Here is a 25,585-nt window from a genome sequence, read left to right as displayed (position 1 = left end):
GAAAACCACATGTTTGCAGCATAAGAATTTCCCTTTGCTAAATTTTAAAAGCTGTTAGAACTTCTCAGAAACTGACTGCAAAATCTTTCGTGGAAAGAAACAGCATTGTATTCACATTGCTATCTACTCTTGTGTAAAAGTGCAGCTGTCAACTCCTGTATAAAAATGCATACTTAAGGAAATGCTTTTTCTGTTTTTAGAGTAAGCATATAGTCCAGATGTTTGATGTCAGTCTATGTTTATAATGAAGACTTTTTCCTTGTATTTGAAGGTTCAGTAATGTAATCAGAGCACATACTCGACTAGAATCAAGGTACAGTAATAGCTCCGGAGGATCTTACGATGATGACAAAAGTAAGTTTTATTATTCAATTTGATGAAATTTCTGGTGTTTTGGTGGGAGAGGAAAACATTCTGATGTCTGGCGGAGGCTCTCTGTTTAAATTCTTTATAAATAGAAATGTAACAAATGTAGCTTTACCATACAGGGAGTGTCCTTATTTTACCTTCATACCTCATTTAATTAATTTACTTTGTTTAATCTGGGCTCAGTCAAACCTATTTGAAGGCCAGAGAACTTCACAAAAGGCAGCAGCAAAGAATCCTCTGGACAGTAACACATTGAGCCTTTTGTACACGGCAAAGCCAACTAAGAGCATTATAGCAAGTGCTTTGAATTGTGTCATTTGCCAGTATATCCCTCCAAATCAAGTGCTGTTACAAGAGCATGAAAAGAGATTCAGGAATTTCCAAATATGAGATCTTATCTCCTCTTTAGCTTTTGTATGCCCTCTGCAACTAGTTTCTGGCTACACTGTGCAAATGTATATTAGTGAACAGATTGAGATAGGGCTCCTGAGCACGCTTGTTGTTCTATATGTATTTCTGCAAAATGGACTGTAAATAGACACTTGGTGCTCAGCAGATATTCCAAAGAAAAACAGTGTCAACTATTGAACAACAGTGTAAAATTTATGAGTTGGATTGCTTGGCTTCATTTTTTGATTGAATTGTAAAGAAGGCAATTTAGAGATTTCAGTTAGGCCCTAACCAAACGTAAATAAGGCAAGACCTTGTTATTGACTTTCATCTCTGGCTTGTTAAAGCCAGGTCAAATAATATATAGGCCATAATATCTTGGTTTGGTGCTACAGACACCATTTTGGAACAGTATTTTGACATAAGAAGTAAAGATTTTAAATATGCTTTAATCTAAGTAATTTTTGGCAATACTCATCTGCAAAATATGCAAACACTGTCAAATACATTACAATGGGATAATTAAATGTATATTAGAAACTATTATTCATAATTATGAAGCACAATATTTACAAAATATTGTGTATGTACAAACTTGAGTATTTAAATACACAAAAAAGTCTGTAACATCTTAAACTCAGTAGGTCCTAGTACACTTGTCTTGGGTTTTTTGTGGGTTTCTAGTGCTGCAGCTACTAACAATTCTTCACCAGATGTTATCTGGAGCACTGATGCTAATCTGATCTGCATTAACAATCTTTCAAAGCAGAACAATATTTATATTATCAGAACAACCCTCAAAAGTTGGTGGGTTTGACAAGAGCTTAGAGTAATAAAAGGTTAAAAAATACTGAAATTTTCTTTGCTCTTTTGGAATGTCTCCTCAAACTAGTGCCCAAATGTTTTTTTCCTGCATGTACATGCAAGCTTCATAGTACGATGAATATTTATGCAAAGTGTGCTTCGCCTAGGGATTCCTTTAGCAAATATATGAATACCTACATGTAAAATAAAATGCATTTTACTTAGCTGCTCACATTTATATAAAATTCTAATAAGAAAGAGCAATTCTTATACCATTCATCATTCTACAAGATACATAATGCAACTTCCATTAAGCTACAAAGGAGTTGCTTGTATGGCTTCTTTCTTTTCTCCAGTCTACTTGAACATACATGTATTGCTGAGGATATAAACAGGGAACATAACTCTGCAGCACAGAAAACGTTTTGTTCGGATAAGGATTGCATGTTAAGCTTCAAAGTGCTTCTTTGTTCCTTTTTCAGTCTGTACATAAACCTGTGAAAACATGAGTGAGGATCTAAGTCTCAGTGTGAACTTCATGAAGCACTATGCTGTTAAACACTTAAATAAGTAGTACCTGTGAAAAGCATCTGGCAAACATTATCTGGTTAATTCTTACAAGATGAATATGCAAAAATGCTGTACTTTGATACATTATTAGGTCAGTTTTTTCTTTATCTGTAACTAAGCAATCATCCTCCAGATGAGGATCTAAGTAGAGGTCTAAATCATAAAGGTCTAAAATGTTCCTTGAAAGACCAGCACTGAAGAATGGGAATTATAAAGTTGCATTTTAGAAATAATTGGAGAAGCAGCTACTGCATTAAAGGTCTCCTGAAGATCTGGGCTGAAGATGTTTTTTCAAAACTAAGAATTGATGTGCATTAGAAATAGCTAGCTCTGATACTTTTGTAGGCATCAAAACAATTTCTTTTCCCGTGGGAAAGCTGACAAGCATCAGATGCATGCTGTTAAAAAAAAAAAAAAGAAGAAAGTGCTGAGAGTTTCAAATCTACCTAAAATACAAAAGTGAAACAAAATAAAACCAAAACAAACAAGCAAACAGAAGCCCACAAAACTCCAAACAAAAACAAAGCAGAGCAAAAAATAACACTAATTAAAAATTCATAAAAGACAACGTTTGGGTGTATGTCAAGAACAGACCTGGAAAAGTTACTTTCCACAGCAGCGTATTGCAAACTGCTAGACCTCCGAAATAAAAACTGACCAGTGGGAAAATCAAAAGGAGTGAGAGGGAACAAAACACAGAAGAGATTAACAAAACTGTGCAGCTGAGAGAAGACAGAAATTGTTGGACATAACTTACTTGACCCACATCATTGCAGATAAACAGGTGGAAGAAAAAACCCTAATGCTCATTAACAAACAGCACCTGTCATAGTGAAGCAAAGTTAAATATGAGAAATTCAAGAGATAATTCTTCCCTGTTGAAACAAAATTGCCCTGAAGATGTTTTTTGCATTCCTTATGCCTCTTTGCTAATTCAGGACATTTAACTTTGCCTTTGTAGCATTGCTCAGCAGGGCACTGGTGAGGAGTTGCAAGAATGTGTCACTGGTACTCTGCTCCTTGCAGCAGATGGCTTCTGACAACAGCTTTGTTGACTGAACTTTTCTCTCATTTTTGAAGAGAAAGTCCGTTGCTTGGTGCTTTGTGATCTGGATCCAAAGCTACTAAGGGACAGCAGGCATTCAGCTGCCGCTCCTACCATTCAGTGCTGTCTGCTTAGAATCTCTTTAATTTCCATCAGCATGAAAGAGGGATTAAAAATGCATCACTTGTTATTGAACACAGGAATTTGCAAACATCATGGCATCTTATCACATTATTCCAAACAGCTGAACTGATACGTTAGCATAAAATCTATTTTAGTATTTCTCAAAAATGGATGACCAGACTTGGGTTTTATACACTCTGTTTTAATGATTTTCCATGCAGACGATCCTGTTTCTCCATATATGAGCTGGTTATTGAATATTGTGGAAACCAAACAGCCACATCCCCTGCCTATGCCTTACAATGGAGGGTGTTGGGCACCACTTGTGGACTACCTCCCAGAAACTATCACACCCCGGGGCCCCCTTCATAGGTGAGCAGTTTCTCATTCTGACATTTCAGACAGTGTGATGCTTCCTCTTACTAGTTGACCAACACCAATTCAACTGTCCCACCACTCAGAACATCTGAAAATCATACATTAAATTTCTGCTGATTTCCAGTGCAAAAACTAACTTGCAATGAGAGCTCTCAACTCTACCAGATTTCTACCAGAAAGTCTATTTACAATGTAGGACATTGCTGGTAAGAATCAGACTGAAGAAACAACTAAAACGGAAAGGAAAATTTCTCTCTCCAAAGCCTTTGTGCCTGTTATTCATAGGGCTTTGATCTTTTATTCTAAGTAGGCTATGTGTATTCTGAAATTCCTTTTTGACATAATTTGCATTGACAATAATAGGGTTTTTTTCAGTAATGGGTACTTATCTGCTTGATACCATAACTAAAGTGCTTCAGCATTAATCATGTTGGGAAGAAATGCAATAAATTTGAAAATTTAGAGATTGTTTATTTCTTCAGAAATAGGCATCATTGTACTGCTTTCCCATTTCCAAGACATTTGAAACTGATAATGTGATTTAATTTCTAGGTGCAATATTGCTGTCATCTTCATGACTGAGATGGTAGTGGATCACAGTGTGAGAGAAGATTGGGCTCTTCACCTTCCTTTGTTGCTACATGCTCTCTTTTTAGGTAAAACCAACAGAACAAGAAACAAAGAATAAATGTACTCCCATCTTTTTACTTTAGTTTTGCTGAAGCTATAGAGCTGTGTTTCTTACATGTTTTGATTATGACCTCCCCCTCCACTTAAAAAAAGCCCAAGGGAATTATGGTACATGAATTAGTCTCAAAACTTTGAAGCTTTTGAATATTTTGGCGAATTTCACCCAAATTTGAGAGATGTGTAGAAATTTGAAAATGATTGACTTCCTAAAATATCTCTAAAAACACATAGCAGGTGAAACTCAAGCCCTTGTACAGTTTGGTTTGTGATAGCAGTCTACACATGCCTTAGGCCTGGAGTACACACGTTGGTGCTGTCTCTTGCCTTTGCAAAAATACTCTGTAAGAGATCCAAGATTACTGTACTGCAGAAGTAGTGGAGTAGGACACAGACCACTGGAAAGCAAGCTTTATTAATTGCATTGCTAATGGAATACTTTATCTCTTATGTACCTGAGCATAGAGGCACTGCTTTTTCCCCACTGCTGTGTCTGTTCCTGATTGTAACACAGTTCAGCTGGAAGGTGTTAGCTTTCCTGTCCTCCTGTTTAACATTACGAAAAGTGAGTGGTCTAATTTTTTAGCACACAAGAGTATTTAGCATTATAAAGCCATTCCTTAACTTTCATGGTTGATAAATAATAGTGTTCACAAAAACCCACAGCCAGACAGTTGTGAAATAAATTTATTATAGCTGAGATCGCAGTTCACTTCTCATTCAGACAGCATAGTTACCACTAAGTCTATTCATGGTCAGTCTGGGAAGAGTCTGCTGTTCAGCAGACAAGAAGAGATTAAACTGGGAGGTTACAGCACAGTGGTAGAAAACAGTGTAAGTTGAAGAAGATAATTCATTCTCCTTTTATGCTACTCTGTCACCAACTGTTCTGTTTGAATTTTTTTATGAAATGGGATTTTTTTATATCAGTATATTTATTTCACAAACTTCTGATTAAATGCAGGACTAATAACCAGGACTGTGTTGGATGGGACTTCCAGAGTCAGTTTCAATAGGATATTTCACATATATTCTTCACTTAAAATTTAAATTTATTTTGTGGCTGCCCATAACATTTTTTTCCTTCTTTTTTTATATGTCTGTGAACTTGCCAAGAAAACTGGATCAAGTTTATGGATCAAATCAATAACCATTAACTGATCAAACATCTTTAATGTGATTTGTAACAAGTGTGAGAAAACTGGTGCTTACAGTTAGAAATTCTCACAAGAATACAGGAATAACAAGACAGAAGTGGTATGCAGCAGCATGACCACTTTAGTTAAGGCAGCTTTAAGGAGCCATCAGGGAGCCATGCAAACAAACATATGCAAAAATAGTTAAGACACTAGTAATCCATTATAAAAATGTCTTTAGTTATTTGTTTGTGCAATAAGGTTTCAACATTACATTTTTTTAATAAGAAACAAATAGAAATTTATAAATAGCATTTGAAACAATCTCTTCATTAAGAACTCCCAATTCTAAAATGTGAAATTAAAGCTAAATATAACTGGTTTAGTGGTAACTAGAGTGAGATCACAGCTTTAAGACTTTAAGGTAAATTTCTCTAGAGCTGCTACACCTTCTGTGGAAAATTCTTCTATGTTTTGTAGTAGAGTTCTTGTGATGTTTTAAGGATGTTATGTTATATGCTAGCCAAAGGTATGATTGTGATTGAAAATCAAGTATTTCTGTCCTGTTGGTATGTCAATAGACAGACAGATACATCTGACCAAAAAGGAAACTTGAAACTAGTATAGTGGCTAGCTGGAGAGCAAATATCCTTTCATTTATTGGAACGAGAAAATACTTAAATGAAAGAATTTTGCAATTTATGTGTGTTTAATAGCCTAACAGATGGTTTGTAGTAGTGATAGTGGAGAGGCATACTGCTGGTGTGAACCTGCCTATGTCAGAAGGACATGAAAATCACTGCTGTTTAAAATCTCTTTTGCAACCAATGTGAAATGAGTTGAGCAGCTAGACTTTTTCCCCATGGAAATGTTTCCACGTCACAGAAGTTTACCCTCTCAGGAACGCTTCCAAAGTAAAGAAGGGCCCAGCACTGGACAAGCACAAAGACTGAACTGTCCTTCTCTTATAGTTAGAAGATCTGTGCCAAGACTTTCATACAGCCCTGGGGTTTCATAGGATTTCAGTCACAAGTGTTGCCAATATAGAATTTATCTTCAACTAGAAGAACTTTTTACATCCTTTCTGATGTATTTTAGGGTAGGATGAGTTCATTGTCTCCTGGTAGGTGGAAGGAAATGGAGAAAGGAGAATAGGAGCAGAAACCTGAAGAAACTGAAAAAGAGGGTGGGCAGGATACCTGCATTTTTTTTTTGTAGAGGCTGTGGGCAGAGGAGTAAGAGACCAAGAATCACAGGACCTCTAAAGAACTGCCCTTAGGAGCCAAAGGCACACTGTTCAGGCAGTATGAGCAGCTATTTTTGCAGGCCAGCAAGAACCAGCATGACTGGAGTATATTAGAAAACACCCTACTTGAAAAATCTGTTGGCTGCTGCCATTTAGAGTAATGAAGGAGCTGCTTTTTAAAGAGGAATATATCCTGAGAAGAGAGGAGCTGAAGAAGTTAAAAAAGTAACTTTTTCAGCACTTAAACTACTCCTAAACAGAAAAAAGTACTTTTAAATATCTTGGAAGGTACTGAAAGAGAATCAAAAAGAGATTACTACAATAGAATGCAGTTTATTTTACAAACATACAAGTTTCCCTCATATTTGTAATTTGTGAATTATTCAGGCTGTTTTAAAATCTTACAAACAGCAGTAGTGTAAACCAGATCAGTCTTTCAGTGCTAACCTTCAGTTTCAGTTCTCTACCCTCTGCTAGGGGCTAATATCTCATGCTACTCACTGGTAGCTGAAATTCATTTTTAAGTGATTTGTCTGTCAGTTCCTTTCTTAATAAATCAGTATCTACCTCTTACAGTTTGCACTCATTCTAAACCTGATCTCTGTGCAAGAAAGCCACATACTGTGGTAAGCAATGTAATTACAACCACCATCATGAATTCCTTACCTTTAGAGGTTTGCCAAACCTGTCAAATTAACACTGCACTGAGACAGAATGTATAAAGTTGTATTGCCACTCATTGTTTGTACCTCTTGTATGGGACCTCAGTCTGGAAACTGATTATACACAAGTAACAACAATAGTAACTGTGTCTGAAAATACTACATCTTTTGTTTGTTTGTACTGTTGTCATGGACTTGCCTTGTCATTTTCACTATTTCTGGAATGTGAACTTGTTTATTATTACTTCATATTCAGAGGTTGCTGTAACCTTTTCATTTAGGCCTTGACCATTACCGCCCGGAGGTCTTTGAACACAGTAAAAAGTTACTGCTTCACCTTTTGATTGCATTATCTTGCAATAACAACTATCAAGCCATTGCATCAGTGCTGCTTCAGACCAGAGAGATGAATGAGACCAAGACTCTGACAGTACAACCGGCATACTTACCTGAATATCTTTACACAGGTAACAAAGCAAGAAAAATAAGAGAACATTGCATTGTATTGTCAGGTTTTTGAAAGTAGGATTACTTTTCTAAAATACAACAGTTTTGATAAATCAAAGTAGTAAAGTGGAAAATAAGAACAGTAATATTAACTCCATGTGAATGCTATTTATTATTAGATAACTTTTCATGATAGCAGGAAATTTATCTAATGTAAGGCATAATATATAATGTAGTATTTTAAAATTAATAGGCCTAATAACTTCTTGACTCCCCCCTCAGGGAGCCAAGACTACTTTAAATGAGGGCAATCATTCCTCAACCTTCTAAAGAAATTAGTAAATAATTCCAACACAGAAAGAGACAGGGATATGCAGCTCAGATTTTCCATTAAGTTAAATTTCACATGATACACACCCTCCTTTGTATCACAGATACACTTAATTTCTGTCCTGAAATCTGTTTCTAGATTAGGAGGCTTACTTCAGACCTCTGCTGAGATCAGTGTTCTGTTAACTTTTACCAATTTACCTTTTTTTAAGGGGTTGGTTGGGAACAGTCTGTAGAAAGCTGCTAGCTAGATTTGCTGTTGTCATAATAATACCAAAAGCAAGTGTACTATTGAAATTTGAAGGGTCATAGAGCCAATATAGAGTTATGGATGTAGGATTACTTGTCTGGGAGAGAGTGAGGAACTTCACCATACATTGAAAAATGAAAAGGAAATATTATCAAATAAGTGGCATTTCCATGGTTCTTTAGGAATATAAGTGATAAGTAATTTGGCTTTATAAAGAATATTATGTGATAACTTTTTTTTTCTGAGACACAACAAAGTTATTTTAAAGTGATGTGTAGACAGGATAGTTACTTCAGTTTAATGAATGTTTTGCCAAAGAGGTTTCATTCTGAATAACGTATATGCAAAATTACCTCACACGAATTTCCTGTCTCAAGTTAGGTAGATTTCTTTTCCAGTGCATGTCTGTGGATTATTAAATACAGAATAAAATTCTTACATTAAAATTATATTACTGCTTTTATGCCAAAATGAAAAACTGTTTTCATTCCTGTGTCTGAAAAACATAATTGGTACCCTGAGTATGGGCCTCTTAAGTCCAAGAAGGTGTCAAAACTTGGTATTTGGACTCTCTTTTGAGCAACTAATATAAAGAGTGAGAGTGTGGGTGAGTAGCTATAGCAAAGAATCCTAATTGAAAATACTTAAGCTCAGGTTTGTCAGGCAAATGTCAGGCAACTAAATTAAGAGTGTCATGATCTGCAGTGGGTTTTGTCCTGCTCTCATTCTTCTCACAATGCCTTTTTATCTGTTGTAGATACAGCCTAAGATGACTAGCAGTCTAACCTTAGTTTCTAATTTCAGCTCTGAAACTGTGTGTCAAGGTTTTGATCTAGCAGAACACTTATTCAGATGTTTAATCCTAATGTGGAAAAAATTTAGTATGAGTAGTCCAGTGGTTACAGTTACTAAAGGTGAACAGAAGCCTTAAACATTTGTCTTTGTTTCCACTACATTTGTAAAATTAGGGCAACATAATTGTCCTAATAATTCCACCTTGCAGAGTTTTTTTCTTCATCAAACTAGTCCAGAAAATTGAGCTGAACTTTATATGCACTTTGCCAACTTCTAAATTCACTTTACAAAAAGTAACACTTCTGAATGTAAAAAACTTTAATATTTTTCATTTTATGTTGAGTTCTACACCTTTAAAAACACAGTACCATTTTCACTCCCATCAGCGTTTGAGGGTTGTTGTATTCCGCAGGTTTTCCCCATTTCCCAACAGAAACAGTAGAATGTTTCTGTTGCTGACTCTGAAAAGAGTTGCTTGGCAGACACTTTAATCTGTAACACTTGCCCAACAGTGCATTCCATCTTTATCTCCTCCCTTTTGGCTGGCAGGTGGCTTTGACTTTCTGCGGGAATACCAGTCATCTCCGGTGCCAGACTCCGGCTTGAGCTCCAGCTCCACCTCTTCCAGTATCAGTCTGGGAGGCAGTAGTGGAAATCTGCCACAGATTACACAAGAAGTTGAGGACATGGACACTGCTGCTGAATCAGATGAGAAAGCAAACAAATTAATTGAGTTCCTGACAACCAGGTAATGGAGATAAGCAGAGGATATGTTTGTACTCGAAATGCATACTTTCATGTAACAACTTAAAATACTCTAAGGAAAATTACTGAGCTTATACAGTAATTACAGACTCCCATTCCTCTGTTACTGATACTAATTTTAGTAGGTAGGTACTTCAGTGTCAGGAAAAGCAGAAAAAAATCTTGTCCAACAAAGTGTTTAATTGACTGATATTATTATGTTCAGCAATGAACTAATGGAAGAAGACAGTTTTATTATTATAAAAGAAGATAGAAAATGTACAGGGTATAGTGAAAGGCCATAGTGAGACTAGTATTAACTACCAACTACAGCCAGCAGATTCTAGGCTCACTGTTAAATTAAAGAACAGGGATTTGTTTATCCTGCTCTCTAAATGGTATAGCTTATATTTAAGAGAGAGATTTTGTAAAATACAGCGTAGGAGTATTTATTTACTTGTATTTAAAATTCTGTTCAGTTGCATGTTTTCCAGGTCATGACCCTGTAAATATCTAAGTGCCTTTACAGATTATATCTTTTAACCGATTACATTTATTTCAGATAACTCAAAGAAATCTTGCACTTTGTTATGTATTTCTTTAAGGGCATTTGGTCCACTTTGGTGCCATGAAGATATCACTCCCAAAAATCAGAACACCAAGAGTGCTGAACAGCTCACTAATTTTCTGCGCCATGTTGTATCTGTATTTAAAGATTCCAAGTCAGGTAGTAAATCTTTTTGCTTTTATAACTAAAGAAATATTCCCTCACAGTCACACTTAATATTTATTCTGTGACTTAGTAGATCTGCTTATGCAGAAGCACAACACATATGTCTTAACAAGGATGCATAACATATGAAAGAATTGCTTTAAAAAAAGTCGTGTTAGATTAAACTGTGGCTAAATGTTAAATTGAGTACTTCTTCAAGGCTGTTGGTAGAAAGCCTTTTGATTGATTCTGCCAGATAAAATCTCCTCTATGTATTTACCTGTTGGTAAATACATCACAGCTACTCAGTAAATGTACTTCAGCAAAGTTCTTCAGGCAATAAAAGTTTAGTTTTCACTTATTATGTTTTTAGAACTTAGGAAATGCACTGATTGTATTTCGAAAACCAACACAGTTGCTAATTAAATATCTTCAAAGATCAAAGCAGAATGCAGCATCAGTATTTATATTAAAGATCTTATCCAAAGCCTTCTGAAGCTAATAGAAAGACTCCTAATATAATTTGGCTTTCAGTTTGGGAGTCTTCAGAAGTTACTCTCTTTCTGCCAGCAAGATTAGTGGTTGGCTTGAAAGTTTGTCCATGAACAGTAAAAAAAAATAAATCAGATTACTAATTTTAGACTCAGAATTTTGTTTTACAGTTCATTTTCTTGCATTCTGTGTGAAATAAATGTAAGCAGTGAGAAATTCTCCAAAACACAGACATTTCTGCACCTCCATTTCTCACAGGGTTTGCGGGATATGCTAACACGCATATCCTCCTTACAGAGTAGGCTCAGCTGTTTATGACCCACAGTAAAGTCTGTCATAAAAAAAAATTGACATCCTATTCTTTTGCTTAGGTTTTCATTTGGAGCAGCATCTGAGTGAAGTTGCTTTACAAACAGCTCTTTCAAGCTCTTCCAGACATTATGCAGGTCGCTCTTTCCAGATATTCAGGGCCCTAAAGCAGCCCCTTTCTGCACATGCGTTGTCTGACCTCCTGTCAAGATTGGTGGAAGTTATTGGAGAGCATGGAGATGAGATTCAGGTATGCATATGTACATAATGCTTCTTAGTACTGTTGATTCAATGTATACTTAATTTAAAATTAGCATTTTAGCAAGGGTGTTCTGGAGTCGAATGATGAAGAGTATAATGTGGCCTTAGAAAAGGTTACCTCTGAGTTTACTGAATTCACATGTGCATTACCTAAACCTTCGTCAGGCTGTTACAATCTTAAATACCTCTAAGAGAACAGCTAGAAAATATCTAGTATTTGTCACTCAAACTGAAATCTTCATGATGACCATTTTTCCCTTTCAACGCTATTAATTTGAGCTTAAGGAATCCACCTGCTGATGTAATCTGACGAGATGAAGTAGACACCATCTCATTCCTTAAATGTTAACATCTTTTGAAATAAAGAAATCCACCCCATCTGTAATAATACAAAGCCTGCACTGACTTAGTTTGATACAGACCTTTCACCTTTCACTGAACTGTGATGTTCATTCAGTTTAGCTAAACAGACTGAAATTTTACCATCAGAGACTGTTTATTGCAAGATTCAAGACTTAATAAAGAAAAATACTTACTCTTAGTAAGAAATAGACTGACATCACCTCCATATTTTACTTAGGTAATGAAACTGCCACAAGATGACAGTAATATTCTGTCACAATTGCTTGTGGAGAGTGTAAATCACTAACCTGCAAGTCAGAGGTTTGGTGGGCCATTGCCAATACCCTGATGAGATATGTGCTCTTCTTGCATACCTTCATAGATCATTTAGAGGCAGAAAATAAAACACATTTGTAGTGACATTTTAATGTTCAGGGCAGTGGCTTTGATGTGAATGTTGTTCTTTTTCAAGAGAAATTATGGAGTTTCAGTAGGTGCCTATTCCTTTTATGAACTGAAGATTTTTAAATGTTACTTTTTTGAATGTCTTTGTTGTAATGGGTTATCTCATGCATTGATAGGGGTATGTAATGGAGGCACTACTTACTTTGGAAGCTGCAGTGGATAATCTGTCTGACTGTTTGAAGAACAGTGATCTTTTGACGGTGTTATCACGGTAAGAGGCTGTTCTAACTAATTTTTTTTCAATGTCTCATGATATTAAGTGTGCAGTTATGCAGCCTAACAGGAAAAAATAATTTTGATAAGACTGAGCTCATTTGTAACCTACAGAGAGCTAGATATGAGCACATTCAGCCAAATTTTGCCATAGTTGAAATAATGTTGATACAACTAATAGAACTTTACAATGTATTATAAATTCTGCCTTGCTGCCACTTGGCTATAACCTACTTTAACATCCTTTAAAAATATTGTATTTTTGCACCTTTGTATCATATACCCGAAAACATATCTGGGAAGGAACATGGTTTTTGTAATACTGGTTTCATATAATCTGTCATTCTCAGATGAAATCTTCCCCAAGTAAATGATCATGGTTTCTTCTCCTCAATAAAACTAGGGAGAATTTTGTCCCAGGTATACGTGGATTTTACTGGATGTGTAGACCATCTTTCTGAAACCCATGGCCTGAAAGAAGACCTTTGTATATGGAGGAAAATTGCAGGCTCCTTCTGTAATATGGCTGTTGACAGTAGTGAGGGTAATTAATAGTAACAACAAAATAGGTAACTTTTTTAAAAAATGTCCATAAGTTACCATGCTTTACATGCAGCACAAAAATACAGGGGCTGTCTTTTCTGACGATGGTAGGCAGGGTGCTGTGTAATGCCAGAACACAAGTAGTGCCTCGTGACAGAGTAAAGAGAGGGAAATATGCTTCTACTTTCTAAAATAAGAGCTATTTATCTTTCTTTAGTGCGCATTTCAGGAAAGAACAAGATGGAACAGAGAATAGAAAACACTCCAGTAAGCAGTGGGATGCAATATACTTTACCCTGACACTTGATTCCATAATTAGATTTTCTTCAATCACTGTAGACAGCAGGGGCTCATAGTATATGAAGTAGGAATGGGATCAAAGAGTCAGGAATTAGCTGTTCCCGGAGAACAAACTTCCCTTGCATGTATCAACACAACGTGTTCATCTGTACAGATCATTGATAGGTATTGTCAGGATCATCACATGGTAATCCATGAGGAGGCATTAGTCATTGAAATTGAAACACCTACACTTTCTGTGAACTACCTTGAAGAGATCTCAGGATACAGGCAGGAGAGGATGCAATGACAGCAAGGTTTCTGAAGGACCTGTACTGGCAGGCAGTCACATGATAGGTTTCTTGAGGATAATCTGGTGTATTTGTTAAGATATGCTGTTTTTTCTGTCCACAGTTCTCACATTAACCAGTAAGCAATTGTGCATTTTGCCTGCCAAGTTCAGGGCTTGCTTCACTGATGAGGGCATTTTAAAGACCAAAGTTATTTTCAGTTCTGCCACTGTCCCATTGTATGGGCATTTCCACAAGTCACTTCACAGCTCTGTATTTCTTATCCCCATGTTGTTCTTGTCTATTTAAACTGTAGGCTATTCTACTCTGGTTTGGTGCAGTGCCATGGGAACCTTATTTCTGTCATATCTGTGGGCACTTCTGAAAAAAAAGACAGGCTGCAGCAGACAGTGTGGTGTTTTACTTTTCCTGTTTAAATATTTATTTACAGTTTGATAAATACTTAGCTTGCATCCAATATGAGCAAGCTGTGCATTCACACATTGTAATGTATGTTATATATCTTGGTTTCAGTTCATCTTCACCAGATTTAACATCAAACACCAAACTGACTGCAAATCGGAAGAGCACAGGCCAGCTGAATGTGAATCCTGCAAGTGGCAACACAGCCACTGCTGAACGAAGCAGACACCAGAGGAGCTTCTCTGTACCCAAAAAATTTGGAGATGTGGACAAGTCCTCAGACCCACCACGCAGTGCCACACTAGACAGAATTCAGGCATGCACACAACAAGGCCTGTCCTCTAAAACAAGAAGTTCATCCTCTCTAAAAGACAGTCTTACTGATCCATCCCATATTAACAATCCAACCAACCTACTGGCCACCATCTTCTGGGTTGCTGTGGCTTTGATGGAGTCGGATTTTGAGTTTGAGTACCTGATGGCATTGCGGTTACTGAATAAACTTCTGGCTCATTTGCCACTAGATAAAGCTGAAAACCGGGAGAAGTTAGAAAAGTTGCAGGGGCAGCTGAAGTGGGCAGACTTCTCAGGACTTCAGCAGCTACTCTTGAAAGGATTCACCTCCCTTACTACCACTGATCTCACGCTACAGCTCTTTAGCTTGCTGACTCCAGTATCTCGAATATCCATGGTGGATTCCTCTCAAGCTATAGGTAAACCAGCATGCTTTCCTCTCTTTCAGTTTATGTTGCATTGACATTTGGTGACAGATCTCATTTGGCTGTCTGAACAAAACCAAAAATGGCATTTTTCTTTCTCTTATAATATGCATAATATACTTTTGCTTTGAGCTGGGTGGGCTTTTTTTGAAATTTCATAACCATAATAACATGTTTCTAAAAAGTGACTGTATTGCACAATAAGGTTTTGGAGGAGAGCAATCATGTATTATTTAACATTTCATTTCTAGGGCTTAGCAGTATATAAAGTTTCTGAGTGCTGACAAAGTAAATACATGTAAGGAGATACTGTCCAATTTTCTATAGCCTATTTTGCTCACTTTTTCTCTTGAATTATTTTCAGACTGTGTCAAATTACTTGATTTTAAATTAGTGCTTCATGGAATTTTCCCTAGAAATACCAATATCTAAAACTGTTGTACACTATCTAGATAAACTACAATAGCACAATAGTGAGTGAGGAGAGAGGCCTGGGTTATAAAGTTAACATCTTTAAATTCCCAGTTATTTAGCTGAGGTTGTGACCACTTCCTTTAAATATATGTCTTGAAGAGAGTTTCTGCATTTTTCCAGATTTTTACTCCTGTCTTTTAGTCAGAAACACAGATATTAAGACAACTGTCCAGGCTTAACAACTAAGTCATAACAAGCTTAGACACAGAATAAAGGGATGAATGCCATGAACAGCCTGCCCATCTCTAAGCACCTGTGTGGTGCCTGTGTTCCAGACTTTGTTGGGCAATTCACACATAGGCTGTGACAGTACCATCTGGTGGTATCTTTTCTTTTCCCTGAGTACAGAGGCAGACTAGGGAAACTGTGGTCCTAATTTAGGCAACTTGTTTAGTTGTGTAGAACAAGAGGGAATGAATGATTAGAAAATTATTTTCATAGATCAGATTCTTTCTTTTCAAAAATCAGATTGTGTCTGGATACACTTACTTGACTTCTGAGCTCCCACCTGAACCAGAGCAGTTTTTGTTACAGCTCACTGTTACAGCTGCTGCCTGTAGTTCATCAACTACGTTGAGGTATCGATGCAGAAGAGCCGAATCCCAGTTCCAGACAGTACTTATGCTATTGACAGCAGCCAGCACTTGGTTGCAGGAGCCATCACCCAGCTTCAAAAGCACCCCGTTGAGTAGTCTTAGCTGACCTGCTATATCAGAATTTTGATTCATTATTATTATTACCTTGAACAGTATAAAACAATGGAAGCTGAGCCTGGCAACCTGACCAAAACAGTTGTTTATTGATCAATACTCAGTGATTTTCTTCTTGTGTTTTAGCAGCAGTAATGAAAATGCCACTAGTTAAGACTGTCAATAAGCCAGTTAAGTGGAAAAGATAAACATGATCTCTAACAGGAATGTGCAGTAGTGTTTGCAGAAATAGTTTCATACTTTACAACAGTATTGTAAATGATGTACTGGATTTTCAAATTAAGGCTCCTTTAAGACAAATGTGGAATGGCCAGTGGTGTGAACAACTTGACAGAGTCTGTGTGAGTTTATAATTAATGTAATATCAAAATTGTGACCAGACTTAAAGATCACTGTGGCTCTTGCTGTCCAAAATACACATTTTGTTCTGTATTTTCCTGTTCTAGGATTTCCACTGAATGTTTTGTGTCTCCTGCCCCATTTAATTCAGCATTTTGATGGCCCAAACCAGTTTTGTAAAGATATAGCTGAAAGGATTGCTCAGGTATCAAAATCATTTACTGTTTTGTACATCCTCAAAACTGGAAATGCAGTTGCCTTGTTCTCAATATGTTTTGACATTTATATTTAATTAGGTTTGTTTGGAGGAGAAGAACCCCAAGCTATCAAATCTTGCACATGTCATGACCCTTTATAAAACACACAGCTATACAAGGGACTGTGCTACCTGGGTAAATGTGGTTTGCCGTTACCTTCATGAAGCATTTGCTGATATTACTTTGAGTATGGTTACATATTTGGCTGAGGTAAGTTTTTGAAAACTTTTTACTGTTTTAACTCTTCTGTTGCCTAACAGCCCAAAGAGATGAAGTCTGCCAGCAGATTTCTGGGGGCTCTCTGCTGCTGTTATTTTATAATTAAAAATAAAAAGCAGAAATTAACAGACATAATTGCTATAAAAAATCAATATCGAACACTAAAACAAAAGCTGATGCATCTTAAAGCATCTTACTTCATAAGCCAGTTGGATTTTCCACTGTGAAAGCAAGAGGAAACTGGACATTTATTTAGATCCCACTAAGGATAAGGGAAGGGCTAATTCCACAAGGGTTTTAGCAGCATAATAAGATATCATCTGCTATATAAGGATCTGGTTCTTGATACAAATTTATATTCATTCTTCTAATACTGAATGGTATCATCTTGCTGCCAAGGTTTTCCTCTGTGTTCATTGCTTACTCCTAACATTTTTCATGCATGGAGTATAGAGCTGATGCAGTGTTGTTCCTGGGGATCCAAGGCTCAGTTCAGCTTTCAGCATAAGGCTTCTTGATATTCTGCCTCTTGTGTCAGATCAGTATCAGGACAGCATTTTCTTGTAGGGTTCTCGGATTTATCACTTCCCCACTGAGTGAGATGCCTTCAGTCTCCCCTCCCATCCAGGGAGAAGACAGTTCTGTATTCATGGAATCACAGAACCATTTAGGATGGAAAAGACCTTTAAGATCATCAAGTCCAACCACAAACCTAACACTGCCAAGTCCACCACTAAACCATGTCTCCAAGTGCCACATCCACACATTTTTTGAACACTTGCAGGGATGTCGATGCCATCACTTCCCTGGTCAGCTGGTTCTGATGCTTGGCAATCCTTTTTGTGAAGGAATTTTTCCTAATATCCAGTCTAAACCTCCCCTGGTGCAACTTGAGGTCATTTCCTCTCATACTGTCACTTGTTACTCTGGAAAAGAGTCTGACACCCACCTCTCTACATAAATTAACTAGCTTATTTAGAGCAGCTTTATTTTTTGGAGCAGACTTTTTCCCCCCTCTGCCAAAGGATCTACAAAAACTCCTCAGGTGTCTCTAATACTGGCTATTGACAGATTTTTCAAGAGCCTGAAAGGCCAGGCTGTGCTCCCACAATCACTTAAGACTTCAGAGCAAACTAGGCTCTGCTACCTCAAGCTGCATTTCCTCACCTGGTTTGCACGTGGAGGCTCTAAGTTAACAATCATATATGATAGTTATGATAATCATAACTAATAATGAAAGCCATGACTCTCCTGAAGGAGACTAAAACAGGACCTTGAGGTTTTTCAATCAGTTTTCAAGTTCAAAGACTCTGAAGAACTATTAGCTCTTTCCATCCTCTAGAGCCAAGTCTCTCCTTCACAGCAGAAGCTTATATTCCTAATAAAGAATTGCTATAAAAATTAAAGTGTTTAAATTCTTTCTCCTTTGCTTTCCCAGCCTTAGGAAAGTGTTTGCCTCTCTGTTTTCCTTCCATGCTCTACGTACAGTCACTACTGCTGCAACATCTCCACAAAGGCCATTGCTTGTGATCTTGCTCCCTTTAAAACGGGTTTAGGCTTATATGTGGAGACTCTTTCTGTGCAGTTCCCCCTTGCTGTAGATTGGCACCACACTACTGTATTAACAAGTCAGGCAGGTTTTTGACCATAATTAAGACATTCCTCACATAGCACCATCAGCAGAAGGATGACAGAGTAGTAAGCATGACTTCCTTTTTCTGTATTTACATTGAGTGCATCGCTGTTGAGTCATGTCTGAAGAACATTCATATGGGCGTAGAGTAGCTGCCAATCTGGTGAAGTAGCAAGAGACAAGAAACCATTTTGTTCAGCCTGTTATGGCCCTGAAATTTTTTTTTTTTCAGCATTCAGAATGTTTCATCTTTTCATCTTAGTTAATCCCAAACCAGGATAAACAAGGTGTCCCTGTCTTCTCTAAACCAGCTGTGGGATATACTGTCAATAGGTAAAGCCAAATAGGTTAACAGCTCCTCTGGGCAATCTGCAGTTGAATGTTATAACCATTGGTTACACAAACTCGGGCTTTAACAATCCTGGTTCAGTCCCCAATGCTTGGGCAGGAGGGAAATTGCAAGACATGCAGTGATTAAGAATAACAAAGGAAATCTGTATTGCAACAGCGACCCCTCTGAACACACAGGTGTACCTTCAGAAGAAAACATGGTACCACACGTTAAGGCTATGAAAACAAATGCTCTTGGCAGAAGTTTGAAGTTTCAATTATTGCCATTCAGATAAAAGTTTGCATTTAACCTATTTGATGGCAGGTAATTACTTGTAATCAAGAAGTATGATTCAAGCATAAAATAAGACATTTCAACTGTGTTATTATCCAAACCTTTCAGTGACAAGCAGTGCTCTTTACTCAGTTTTACATAAGATCCATTCATGAAAACTGATAATTTATTCTAGAAAAATATGGGAGTGATCTCAATCTACAGATGAGGAAAAATCACTGTTTAATGGTGCAGTAGAACTTTGAACCTCCACTACCAAAATCAGCATACAAACATATTACTGAAACCTTACTTTTTTATGTTAGATTTTTGTATATTAATTTTTAAAATTCAACCTTTTATCATGAAAGCACACTCATTCTAGGAGCATCTGAATTGGCATAGGTCACTTTTTAAACTAGTGACTCATTAAGTCCAGGGCCGTGCTTGGACTTAAATAACTAATGCTATTAATATAGAACAAGGGACAAGAAACCACAGTGCATAGTAATATGCTCATGGTAGATTTTTCCACCTCCTCCTTGTTAGATATAAGACAGTTTGTGATAGAAACATGAGCATTCATAACCTGTTCAAAACCAAGGAATCACTAGAGACTAAAACATTGCAAGGGGAAGAATTCCCTAGATCAGGCACTATCCCACTGGTGACTTGAATATTAGACAAATTCCTTCTTTATTTCCTCAAAATGTTTGTTTGACTAACATAATTAGAAACTTTCAGAGATAAAGTTCCTGCAACAGCTTTCTAACCAGCAAGACGCACAAAACCTCCATTATTTCCCAAGAATTCCTTTTCCTATCCCAAAAGAGATTGTCTGATGCAGTAGCCTCTGTCAGAGAACAAAAATATTTCTTTCTGTCTGATCCTAATAGAAGGCAAGAAAAAGTCTATAACCCTGTTTTGAAAAAGATTTGCTACGCACATTTTCTCTCTCAGTAAAGGTACTGAAGGGCTGAAGGTGTTTAAGGGCTGAAGCATGTTGCCATTGAGTATCTTTAATTTAAAAATTCATGCTGTCATTTTGTAGAGGAATAGATAAAGCGTAGTGAGTTCCATTTATTGTACTGCTAATGGAACTTGCCCACTTTGTTTTATGAATCACTCACTTTACTGATGAAAGAAATCAGAAAATATACAGTGGGATAAGACAGGCATGTCCTACCTGATCATTCCATTTTGACTGGCATGAAGCATTCTCATTCAATAACAGGAGGAGCCTTGTCATTCAGACCAGCAAGGATATCTAAAAAACTGCTAAAGTCCACTTGGATAACAGTTGAAATTTTTCTCTGATGGAAGACATAATGCAGCACAGAGTTTTTATAAGTAATTGTTTTCTTGATCCTAATAATTCTAGTAGCCAGTGTTAGAAGAACTTTTTTTGTTGGCCTGAATGAAGGATGGTATCTAGTACTGAGTTTCTGGTAACTTCCAGCAATAACATTTGATTGCCTCTGAAATTTGGGGGGGTGGGACAGTGCCTGTCACCAGTGAAAGAACATGCTGCCTTCCAGGAAATTTTCAAATGAGACATATCACATGTATACGGATGTCCATACATGTCCGAAATTACTGTCATGTATATGTATATATGTATGTATATGTATATATGTCATATATATGTCATCTATATGTGATATTTATATATATAAGCACAGCTGCACTTCCAAGGTTCATTGTAGTATTACAGGATCTGCACCTAGGTGTCTCAAAATTCCGGGATTTAGATGAAGCCCTTCTTTGTATTAGTCTCTACAATAAGAGAGCCCAGAAACTCCATCTCCTCCTTAAAAGAAGATGTTTCTTTGGCAGTTATAGCCAGTGAGCACTGGCAGTGAAGTATATTTGGATAAATATTTATTGATGTCTGAATAGTAGTAGTTTTGTTTCTTCAGCATGTTTTCTTTTTTCTCACTGACTTTCAGCAAATGTAGGCATAAAAAGACACTCTCCTGTTTTTATTGGATGTCCTTCCCAAATTACAGTGTAAATTTTACCTACCAGTTTACTTAACTGCTGAATATGTTTTGTGGATAAGTTAGGGCAGGCATATATAAAATGTAACAGGCTAGCATTTTTTCCAACTTAAGCTTTTTTTTACTTCACACCTGTATCATTATGAGTTGTGAAATGATTGCAAAATGGCATTGCAAAATCAGTGAGTGAAGAGAGATTAACAGTACAAATGGCATTCATGAAATTAGTAGCTTTTTCCATAAGAAGAAATGTCTCAAAATTTAGTTACATTCACTTTTCTCTTTTTTGTAACAGCTACTAGAAAAGGGCCTTCCTAGTATGCAACAGTCCCTCTTACAGATGATCTACAGTCTTCTTAGTTATATGGACATGTCAGCTATTCCTGTGAAACAGTTTAATGTGGAAGTGCTAAAAACCATTGAAAAATATGTACAGGTAAATACAGTATTTTTTATTATTTTAATATAGGAACTTAGCCATATTTACTATCATAAATTGATCATAGATTAGCAGGGAGGGTTGCAACTGTCTAGTGTGGGACCTAGTGTACAGACATCCTGATGCCTCATAGACTGTGCATTCCCAGATAAGATGCCCAGCTGTATGTTCACTGTGTAGGAAGGGCTAAGCTTCAGCTGCAGAACCTTGCAGCAAGATTAATACCACACAGAGCCTGGGTAAGCAGTCTTTAATTATTAGCATGAGGGAGATGAGGCATAAGCACTTCCCTTGAAAGACCTCCATTACCTAATTCTTGACAAGTGAAAAATACGTGTTTCTACTAGGAATTCACAGTTGTAAAGAACCTGTATCAAGTCAGCTTTTTTATTAAATGGGGATTCTGCAATGGCCCTTATATTTATTCATACTGATTAAGGCATTCAGGTAGGAGATTTTAAATCCTTTGCCAAGTTGACCTTGCCCACAGGTGTCTGTCTCAGGCTGCAAGCCACTTCCCTAACAGTGACACCTTGGGCAAGTCTTGGTCTCTGCTGTTGAAATTATTCTGCAAGTATGTACCTTGTCACTGGCCAAGACAAAGAAAGAACAGGAATATTCCAATTCAATATTTTTATTATGTGGTAAAAAATATGACTGTAAAATGTAAACAATCTTGAATATGTGTGAATCTTACTTTCTGTTTGCTGATTAAATATACCTATTTCTAGAGTATTCACTGGAGAGAAGCCTTGAATATCCTGAAATTGGTAGTTTCTCGTTCTGCCAGTTTAGTTCTACCTTCCTATCAACATAGTGATCTTTCAAAAATGGAAATACATCGAGTGTGGAACAGTGCCTCCAAGGAGCTACCAGGGAAGACTCTAGAGTTTCATTTTGATATTTCAGAGGTACTTCATGTAATTTTGCTACTTAACACCTTAATTGAGTTATTTGATAATCCTAAAACATGTGTTGCAACTCCTTAAGAAAGCTGAAAAATTAGGAAAGGAAAATTACCAAACTGAAAGTCTCTTCAATTATTTTTGATTCTAAGTGACATATTTAGTGACCCATGTTGGAGGGCTCTTTTCAAATGTTTACTATTTTTTTTTTTGTTAAGGAATTACTAGTTGTATTTAAAATTATCTGGTGGAAAAGCTGTGTTGAGTTATTCCAACTGTAATATATATGCATGCCATATGTATAAATTTCCCTTGCAGACATTTTATACTTGGATGCCAGTGTTCTCTGTAACTGTTAAAGACAGAGAATGTCCTTTGAGGAACTACTACCTGACTTCTGACTGGACTCTCTTACAGCAGTCTTTATCCTGCAAACCCTGTGCACCTGATAACTTTTTAGAACTGAATGGTCCTATTGACTTTAATGGGCAAGTCACTTGTTGTTATGAAGCTGCAGGAATTTTTTCAGCATTATAGATTTATTTTATATAGATAATAGTGAGCTATTGAGATTAAAAGGAAATATAAAAATAAAAAGGCATCTGGTACTATGTGCTGTTCATGTAGGTATAGTTCTAGAACATACTGAGCATCCAACAGTCAATCCAAGAGAGAATTTCAGTATTTGTTGGAAAAGAGCCAAAGTGTTCAGCACTCGTAGGAAAAAAATATTAAAAAGCATGTGCAAGAAATGTGGATTTCCAATAAATTTCATATGCTTTCTGGGGTTTTTTTAATGTGCTCTTATGTCAGAAACTAGTGTGACAGTTGCTTTGAGTATTATCCATCCATGACTATAAGCAGTAGCTACTAAATATGGCAGTTGTTACTCAGACGTTCACAGTGGAAAATAACAATCATATCAAGTGACATGAAATTTGGTGCACTCCTTGTTTTATCCTTGTATGTAATCTTTAGAGTAATCTTTTCCTCCAACTGAAGCAATATGGCCCTTTTAAGTTCATCCTGAGGCATAGTACTAGGGAATATTAATCTCTATTTAAGACTCCAATTATTGGAAGACGGTATGATGAGCTGCAGAGTTCTTCTGGACGAGATGGTAAACCCAGGGCAATGGCTGTCACCCGAAGCACTTCTTCAACCTCATCAGGATCTAATTCCAATGTCCTTGTTCCTGTGAGCTGGAAGAGACCTCAATATTCTCAGGTAGGTATCCCACTGTTCATTAACAAGTTGCATTTACAGCAGCTGAATTAACACACACTTAGGTTCTTAAATACTTGTGCCCTGTGCAGTGCTCCTGGCTGGCTGGGGCAGTGGCAGCACAATATCTGACTGTGTGTGCTTTCTTGGACTCAAAAATGGACTGAGTTATGTCTGTTTTTCTTTCAACTTGCAGGAAATGCATCTTTTTAAGACCTGTTAAGTCTAGGTCAGATTTAACTAAAAATGACAAATGAGTTCAGATATTAGCAAGGAGAGCAGATAGATATAGCATGTATAACTTTGAAAGTGTTGCTTTCTTGAGAAATTGAGTAAAAAAACCAATTTTCCTAAAAGTGATCTTTGATTACCTTACTGATTTTGGTTATCTGCCAGCTGGAATAAAACCATGCAGAATAAATGTAGTTATTACTCTTTTCTTTTTTTCAATACACCAGGTTATATAGCAGTGACCAAAAGAAAATTATGCATGTGCTTAATTTTAAGCTTCTGAACTGTCTTTTTAAAGTGATGCATATGATCCAACATTTCCTTATTATGCTCAATGGAATTCATTGACTAATTTAAATATAATAAACGGCAAAATCATTAACAGCTGTTTTTGTTTCCTTGATGCATAGTTGCTCTGAGAGCAATCCTTTGAGCACTTAATGACTAATTCTTTGGTTGGTTGGTTTCTCCTAATTAAAAATTGCTAATGTATGTTTCTAGCCACCAGGAGAATGAGTGGTTAAAAAAATGCTCACTTGAGAAACACCTTGTTTTCTAGAAAAGAACAAAGGAAAAGCTGGTGCATGTCCTTTCCCTGTGTGGTCAGGAAGTTGGGCTGAGTAAAAACCCTTCAGTAAGTAGCCTTGTATCGACCATTTCTTTGTTTCATCGTGTTTCATTACTTTAAAAGTAAAGAAATGTGTTTCCCAGAATTGCTGACCACATTTGCTTAGTTTTCACGTTACATTACTATCACTGTCCTTTGTACTGGCCCAGGCTGCATTTCTCAGCATTTGGACCAGTGAGTGAATGGCCCTCTCACTTAAAGCAGACTTACTGTCAGAGCTATGTGTGGGTTTCCTGTGAGAGATCTGTGATGCTATAGGTTTTAGTTATGCCATCTCAGTGGGAATAAAGTAATGACCTCTGGTATTACCAATCTAGAACCTTTACAAAGTAAAAAAATAAATTAAAGAAATGAAATGGGGGGATGGTGTGTATGTGTCTGATTTTTCCATTACACGGCAGTTCTGATGTTACTCTTTAAAAATTAATATTATCTGGTGCCAGGAAATGGACAATGGATCATCCATAGTGGGGAGCTCTTAAAATAGTTATTAAATATTTTCTACAGAGAAAGGAAAATTTCTGAATGCTTTTGAATATGGTGTATGTCACTTTATTATGGAGAACAGGTCCTTCATTTCTGCAAGACAGCAACTGTTTAATTTTTGCAACTAAATTGAAGATATAAGTATATTTAGTAGGAAAGAAAAAATTAGAACTTGTTGTATTTTCTAATCTTGACATATTTTTGAACATCTTTTTAACTAGAGGGGTTTTTTTATGAACTTACTATCTCACTCCTTTGACAGTATTTTCTCTGCTAAGTTCTCTGAATTTTGTTCCTATGTATGTATACAAACATCCAGGCAACATCAGTCTGCAGCCATTAAGAGGTAGCTGTAATATTCTTGGATGTGTTCCCACAGTATGAAGTTGTTTCTTTGTACAAGTTTAATCTG

At 36.7% G+C, this 25,585-nt stretch overlaps 1 protein-coding gene across 6 annotated transcripts in view; it reads left to right on the top strand.

The window, feature by feature from the left end:
• The window catches only part of FRY (FRY microtubule binding protein), a 234,108-nt gene that overhangs the window by 178,255 nt on the left and 30,268 nt on the right, over nucleotides 1–25,585 (top strand). For all 6 annotated transcript variants that reach the window (XM_051778816.1, XM_051778817.1, XM_051778812.1 and 3 more), the window contains 15 exons: nucleotides 272–354; nucleotides 3,523–3,673; nucleotides 4,232–4,335; nucleotides 7,692–7,877; nucleotides 9,782–9,980; nucleotides 10,582–10,703; nucleotides 11,552–11,739; nucleotides 12,674–12,768; nucleotides 14,417–15,018; nucleotides 16,655–16,752; nucleotides 16,844–17,014; nucleotides 21,556–21,696; nucleotides 22,431–22,610; nucleotides 23,670–23,831; nucleotides 24,619–24,693. In XM_051778816.1, the coding sequence (XP_051634776.1) occupies nucleotides 272–354; nucleotides 3,523–3,673; nucleotides 4,232–4,335; nucleotides 7,692–7,877; nucleotides 9,782–9,980; nucleotides 10,582–10,703; nucleotides 11,552–11,739; nucleotides 12,674–12,768; nucleotides 14,417–15,018; nucleotides 16,655–16,752; nucleotides 16,844–17,014; nucleotides 21,556–21,696; nucleotides 22,431–22,610; nucleotides 23,670–23,831; nucleotides 24,619–24,693 (2,557 nt within the window). The remainder of the gene's footprint in view (nucleotides 1–271; nucleotides 355–3,522; nucleotides 3,674–4,231; nucleotides 4,336–7,691; nucleotides 7,878–9,781; nucleotides 9,981–10,581; nucleotides 10,704–11,551; nucleotides 11,740–12,673; nucleotides 12,769–14,416; nucleotides 15,019–16,654; nucleotides 16,753–16,843; nucleotides 17,015–21,555; nucleotides 21,697–22,430; nucleotides 22,611–23,669; nucleotides 23,832–24,618; nucleotides 24,694–25,585) is intronic.

Source organism: Manacus candei, unplaced genomic scaffold (genome assembly GCF_025592945.1).
Source record: "Manacus candei isolate 608988 ecotype Guabito, Panama unplaced genomic scaffold, ASM2559294v1 h1tg000014l, whole genome shotgun sequence".
Classification (NCBI taxonomy): domain Eukaryota; kingdom Metazoa; phylum Chordata; class Aves; order Passeriformes; family Pipridae; genus Manacus; species Manacus candei.
The sequence above is the reverse complement of the archived record's forward strand: the minus strand, read 5'-3'. Positions and strand labels throughout refer to the sequence as shown.